Raw genomic sequence first — 7,435 nt, 5'->3', positions numbered from 1 at the left:
GTAAATAATGACAGGATCCCCCCCCCCTCCCCCCCTTTTTAAAGAAGGATAATATAATGGAGCTAAAAGGAACATACAGAATTAAGGGTCATTAATTGATTGGGATGTGGTGGATAAAATAGGTAAGGAAACACTGAGATAAAGTTATTTAGGGAAAGGGATTGACTTTAATGTGATATGTGATACCGTATTGTCAGGAGTTATCAGACAGACACACAATGTCAAAAGGAATTTGACATTGAACTCTGAATGTACCTACAAGCGGCATGACAACGATTTTTAATTCTGCCCTTGGAGGACCTTGTATTTTAACAATCAAATAAAGGCTAAATCTAGTGTATAAGCAGATTTGCCTCGTGCCTCGATTCTGCTCAGGGACAGACGTCCAATTAAACTCGGATAAACACCTCCTTTAATTTTAGACAATGTTTACCCAGGGACCTTTGCACTTGGCTGACGTGTACTCAGCATATGTTCGGCACACAGCAGGACAACCACAACAGCAGAGCTCATTACATATAATTCAATCAAACACATGTAGAGCTGTCAGTGACGTCACATCGAGCACTTTCTGAAAAGGGAAACAGCATCAGGATTCCCATTTCTAATTACATCAGATATAAACTCATGCAGTTTTACCACTTGGGTGTGGATGAGTTGGCCCAATTTATTTGATTATGCTACAAATGAATACATAAAGCAGAGAAATTTGCTCTGATGCACCTCAAGGACACGTATTTGGCATATTTAAAATATAGGTTTATTTTTATATATTTTTTATTATTGTTTTTTTTTTTCAGCTTCCCAGTTAGTCCAAAAGTAAATAATTATAAATATGAATTTAGATTTATAGGTATATAGATAGAACAAACAATAGATGAAAAAACTAACGATAGATAGACATATAGACAGAATGATAGAACGATAGATATTACAATAGATAGAACTAACGATAGATATAACAAATTAACAATAGATAGATTAGATATATAGATAGAAGGAACGAACAATCAAATAAATCGATATACAAATAGAACAAACAATAAAAATAGAATGAACGAATTAACGATAAGATAGTTTTTTTTTTTAAAGTTATTTCAGACAATTATACATGTTGTCATTATATCACCAATGTAAATTTCTGGAGTGCCTTTTGCTTCCAAAACAGTTCCAAGTTCAGTTATGTCCTTTCAGTGAAATAGCAGAAGTTGCTAGTGCCATAAAACTGTCGCACGTTTAACTTATAGATTACCCCAGTTGTTTCTACGTGTCAACAAAGCAATGAACACATGCCCAGAGGCCTGAACCTCAACGCAACAACCGGAAACCCGCAATTCTGCAAAGATGGAAACAAGTAAGTGTCACCACAAATGGGCTGATAGCGGTTGACACCAGCTGAGGGCCAAGCCTAACACTTTTTCACCAAGCTAACGTGGCGCCTTGTCGACAAATCTTTTCACACTGTATTTGTTGCATTTGTCCGTGGACGTGAAGGAAATAGCACTTGTGTCGATGTCATTCCAAACACTGACACTTCCCAATTTGTTTAACCAACCAAACTGGTTTTGATCATTAATTGCTGTTAGTTTTTACCGGCGTCCATCGATCAAAGCAGCTGTCAGCATCCATCTTATGGTTGCTGAAAGGGCGAGTGCTGATATTTGAGCGATCACACCATCCTGAATAAACTCTCATGTGATCCAAGCCACAGCAGGAAACAAGGCACATTCAGACGTACTGTCTGAACCTCAAGATTTAGCCAAATGGTGTCAGAAGCATTTGGCCTCGGCAATTACGATGAAAGATCAGAGAGATATCAGAAGGCGACGCAGTGAATGGAAGCATAAAGATGCTTAGCTGGTTTTCAGGTTTGCCGATGTCACACAAACATGGTTACATGTAGATGTAACTTTAAAACTAATAAAATGAAGTCGAAGATCCTAAATTAAATTATTTTCATAAATGCTTGAAGTAAACATTCCTCTCTTTGTTGATGACTGTACACCTACACAACAAATCTGATTGCAGTGTTTAATTGCTTGACAACTTTATTGCCAAACATGAAGCTAATGTTAGCATCGGCATTCTGTTTCTTGTCACATGATGATAAAACCTTTTCACAAATGTTCCAAAGTCCTTCGTTATTTGGTAGCTAATTAAGTTCTTCAATGACAATCGAAAACATCAAAGCTAACAGTGTTGTGGTTTTGCTTATTTGTACGCCATTGTCTAGAACAGACAGTTCAATTCCAGTCCTCGCAAGTCCATTTTATGGACATCAGGAACGAATTTATTATTGGAAGTCATTCCCAACATCTATAAAGTGTTGCCTAATGTCTAAAAGATGGTGTTTTAGAAATAAAACAGCATTGCTACAGTTACCTTAGCAAGTTTTTGAATAGTGCGTCATTGTCCAGACATTGGACAACATTTTATGGATGTCAGGAACTAATTTATGATTGGAAGTCATTCCCAACATCTATAAAGTGTTGCCCAATGGTGTTTTAGAAATAAAACAGCAATGCTACAGTTAGCTTAGCAGGGTTTTGATTAGATAGGCCAGTTGGAGATCTCATAAGCCCATTTGAACTCAATACAGACCTTTATTCAATGGTCACCTATCTTACCTCCTATTTTTCAACTTTAAGACTTTGACGTAAAAACATTTCTTGCTTTAAAAATGTCATAGTGACTCAAGTTCAGCTCTTTCCTGTCGTTTTAGAATTTGATAGGCCTCTCCTGTCGCATCTACACATCAAACAGCTCAAAACACAAGTGTTTCCATGCAGCATTGTGTTACCATATGCCTTCATGACTGCATTCACATGAAGCTAATGACAAAAGGCAACCCAATAGCCGGTAGTCTTAAGAGCTGAAGGGACAAAGGCATTCACAACATATTTCCCAGCTGTGATTTAAGCATCCCTGGTAATACCAGCAAACACGCATGCTATGAAGAGCCAAGGTCAACGCAGCGCTCAGGCCATCGCTAAGAAATGGTATTTACCACTCTTTACGACGTTTGAAACTTCTAGATCCAACTATTCAAAGGTCAAACGACACCAACAACCATCACTGCAGTAGAAAAAAGTGAAACACTAAAACAAAACAAAAAAACCACAAATGTACCTTTCCAGGGGCATATTCACACGGCAGTTTACACCAGTATCTGGAAAACTCAGAAGTGCTATAAACCAGAATGGCGTCTGGGACTCCCATCAGCCTTCACGTTCCCGGGGGTACGAGGCAACTTCCCCCTTTGGGTCGGGCTGGCAGAGTGATATAGAGAGAGAGCAGCTGAGGAGGGACATATGGGAAAAAAGAGGGAGCGATACTGTGCGGCGGACAACAACACAACAGTCCTGATACATCCTGACAATACCAGCTCTAATGCTGTGGCCCACTGCGCTATTTAAAAACAATCCATCAAAAATACCCCATCTTTCACCGCACTGTCAGAGCCCACGACCTTTCGCTGGCTGTGAAAATCTTCACGCAGGCCGCTGAGGGTTTAATGCACTGCGGCGTTTAATGCAGGAGCCAACCTGGAAGGGACAATTAACATTAGTATCTCAAAATGATAATAGTCACATTTAAAATGACACTGACAACTGGATTATTTTTGATTGTGTTCGAAGTGTTTATAAATACAGATACAAATATTTCCGCTTCACACAACAATGCAAATGTTGATAACTTGAGAGATCAAGTTTACTTTAAAAATCTTTTACAACTTACTTGAAAAATCCTATATATATATATATATATATATATATATAGTTGCTTGAAAATATATCAATTTTTGACTAGGTTAGGTTGCATTTTACAATTTTAGCATTTAAGAATGATTAAGAATGATTTATGAAGGATTGTGTGACACTGAAGACTGGAATAATGATGCATCATGGGAATAAATCAAATTTTTTTATATTTTCAAAAAGAAAAAAAGGTATTTTAAATTGTAATAATATTTTACAATATTATTTATTTACTTACTTATTATTTCAAATAATTTCTGCCTTGTTGAGCATAAGAGACATTTAAAAATCTGAATTATTCCAAACTTTTGTCCAGCTGGTTTCTGCAGGTTTTATGAAGGTATATTTAAGACCTTTTTAAGACTACATAAAGAACATTTAAGAAACGCAATGTGTTGTATTAGCAAAACTGCAAGGTTTGAAAATGAAACTTCCAATAATTCTCCATTGCTTTTTAATTCATTGTATAAAAAAAATTGCTTAAGATTTGAAGTTATATTTCCAATCACTAGAATATGGAAATAACTTGTACTGTGCTTTCGGATCTCACTGCAAAAGTGATGTTCTTCATCTTTATTTTTGTCTTGTTTTCCAGTGCATATGTCTAAAGATTCTTAAATCAAGAAGCAAAATGACATAAGAAGTCTTGTTTTCTGTGAAACTGATCAAAATGAAGTGAGATTATGATTACAAAAGAACGAATATCTGCCAGTGGGCTCAGAAAAAAACTATTTACATTACATTTAGCAGACACTTTTATCTAAAGCGACTTACAAAAGAGGAACAACTTAAATCAAAGGGAAAACAAGTTTGCATACCCCATTGACATATTTGTTCTTGTTTTAAGCATAAACTTGGTTCATTTCGATCAATTTCTCAGAAAACAAGATTCATATCTTCATTTTGCATCTCAAGTAAACACATCTTGATTAAAGGATATTTGTATTGGAAAACAAGACTACTGAGGAAGATATTCTTTTTTTTTTTTTTTTGCAATGCATGCAACATTACATGCTGTGATTAAATTTAAGTTTCTGCTCTGATTTAAGACCTTTTTAAGGCCTTCATTTGTAGAAGGGTGAATTAAGACCTGCAGAAATCCTGTTTATATATTTTTAATATTTATTTTCATATATATATATATATATATATATATATATACACACACACACACACTAAAAATAAATAATGAAGTGTAGAGTGGTTATATGCAACGTAAGACACCTTTCACTTGCTCACAGGAAGAGTTGTGCAAAAACAGAGAATGTTGATGGGTTAAAATAGAATCAGTGGATGGCGCGACCATAAACGGACACCTTTTTAGCGCTGCAACAATATTGGCGTCCACATTTGTCAGTAACACACACTGAAGAGTCCCGTGCTTCTATACATCAGCCACTGGTGACCCTACAGGGGTTTTTCACTCAAGACTGCATATTACTGTCATGTTTGTCCGGTATACAGGGCTAATTTTGTTTGCCCGTATTAGAGCTCACGTAATTAGAAGTTACGTAGTACTCCTCAAATTACGTACCCTAGTGAATGTGCAGGATATTTACAAAATAAATTGTTCTTTAGACAACTTGCCTATGCAACCATCTAAACGACTGTTTATAATACAAAATATGTATTAACTGCAAAAACACAGTATTGAACACAAGTGTTTTTGCATGATTAGAATTATATTTCGACCAGTGCTAAGTGATTTCATAGAGAGGCATGTTGCAGGAATATGGTCATCACATGCACACACGTCAGCACTGATTATGCCGTGTGCCATTTATCTTTTACAAGCAAATAGCAGTTTGTCACTAGTAACATCTGCTGAAAACATTCAGCGGGGCCACATACATGGCTCACATGTGCTGTCCATCTGCGGAAACCCAAGTTCATCATTTTTCACTTTTCTTTGCTTTCTTCAGAAGTGATTCAACTCGTCAAAACAATGAAAGGGAACAGTTCTCTTCTGTCATATCCTATATTCTACAACATTAAATCAGTAGTGTAAATCAGTGTTTTAGTAGAAAGTGTTTTAGTGCATGCATTAAAGAGATTATTTACTTTTAGATCATTTATCAAGCAAGACATGCAAACTAATTCTAGAGTTTGAGTTTACTTTTCTTAAATAATTTTTTTTAAGTGTTAAATAATAGTTAATTTTGCAATTAATACAACTGAATTTTTTTTAAAACCTTCTGTAGCTATTCAACAACTTTGTCTTCTCAAATGTCAGTTTTAAAATAAATAAAGAACATTATTCCATAATAATCCGTAATGTTAATAATTACATTTAACAATCTTATTAATGTTTGTTTCTGATTTAACTGAATATAAATATAGGATTTTTTTTCCCATTTCAGTAGCCTACTTAACAGTCCTGTTAACTGTTGTCACAAAATTTGACCAGATCCATTTCCAATAAATACTATTATTTATTCCATAATTATCTGTAAGTAATGGTAATTATTATTAATAATTACATGTAAAAAAAAAAAAAACCTTGTATATAAACAGGGATTTTTATTTATTTTTTCAGTACTTAACAGTCCTGTTACTTGTTAATTATCACAAATTGTTACCTGGTCTATTATTAACTGAACCAAGGACATATATTCAGTTAGCTAAAACAGAACCAAATGATAGAAGAAAAAAAAAAGTTAATTTAAAAGTAAACTGCCAACAGAATACAAAAATGCATTAAAATAAACATGTATAATATAGATGATGTAATAAAATGAAGCAATTGATTCTATTAAAATTATATCGCATTAAATTTAAAATAGGTGAATTGCATGTTTCCATTTGTGATTAGACAGAAAGCATGATGGGATAAGCAGGTAGGAATGATAACTGTGTTTAGACCTTTGGCTACAATAATACTGCTCAGACATGCAGGGGAACTCAAACCAATCCAGCATCCCGGTGTCTCGAGAGGAACCATGTGACATCAAGTGTTTAGAAGATTTCTTACTATACTAGCTACTTAAGAACGATTTATCCACAACTGTGGCAAAACACTCATTAATAAATTGATTTTACATGCATCTCCATGCAACACAAACTACTTTTCCCACAGCAGCACATTACTTACCTCTGGAGGTGTTCAGTGAACACTTTCTCAACATAAATTTTTGACTGGCCGTTCTCAAAAACACCCTTGTCCCAAGTTTGCTTCATGGTAGAAATAACTTTCTACCCAAAAAACTAAATCCAATGAGTCTCTCTGTAAATGTTACAGGAGGTTTTTCTGCACTCAAGCCCAATGGAGGTCCAGTCTTTCCGTGCAGCCGTGTTGTTTTGAATCGGCCTCCAGTGCCTCTGGGATCAGCAGCGGTAATGAAAGTTAGCCCGCTCGCGCCCTCTCACTGAGCTTCAGCCAGTCCCTCAAACGTCTAAAAAAAAAAAGTGTGGATAAAAAAGGGTGCTCAAAGGGGCTGGTGGTAAAGCTGGAGGAATACGACATGAAGCAGGGACGTAAAAGGCACTTGACCATTTGGGAGTCCCTGAGGGCTGCCGTACACTTTCATTCTCTCTCCAGTCAATGATAGAGCAAGTGTGAGGAATGCCATTAGCCAGTCACTCAAAACTGCCGGATCAGTTTCGTCAACGGATCATCAAAGGCCAGAGCCCCGTGTACAGATTATTAACATTTCCGACCATTAACATTTTGTGAGGGA

The 7,435-nt window shown here is 35.8% G+C and overlaps 1 protein-coding gene across 1 annotated transcript in view; it reads right to left on the bottom strand.

Annotated features, from left to right (window-relative positions):
- LOC107720336 (RNA-binding protein 20-like) overlaps positions 1–6,935 on the bottom strand; it is a 70,609-nt gene extending 63,674 nt beyond the window's left edge. The window contains exon 1 of the mRNA XM_016528017.1: positions 6,850–6,935. Within this exon, the coding sequence (XP_016383503.1) occupies positions 6,850–6,935 (86 nt within the window). The remainder of the gene's footprint in view (positions 1–6,849) is intronic.
- Positions 6,936–7,435: the final 500 nt, after the last annotated feature.

Source organism: Sinocyclocheilus rhinocerous, unplaced genomic scaffold (assembly GCF_001515625.1).
Source record: "Sinocyclocheilus rhinocerous isolate Xijiao unplaced genomic scaffold, SAMN03320098_v1.1 scaffold1292, whole genome shotgun sequence".
NCBI lineage: Eukaryota > Metazoa > Chordata > Actinopteri > Cypriniformes > Cyprinidae > Sinocyclocheilus > Sinocyclocheilus rhinocerous.
This window is presented reverse-complemented; position numbering and strand designations above follow the sequence as displayed.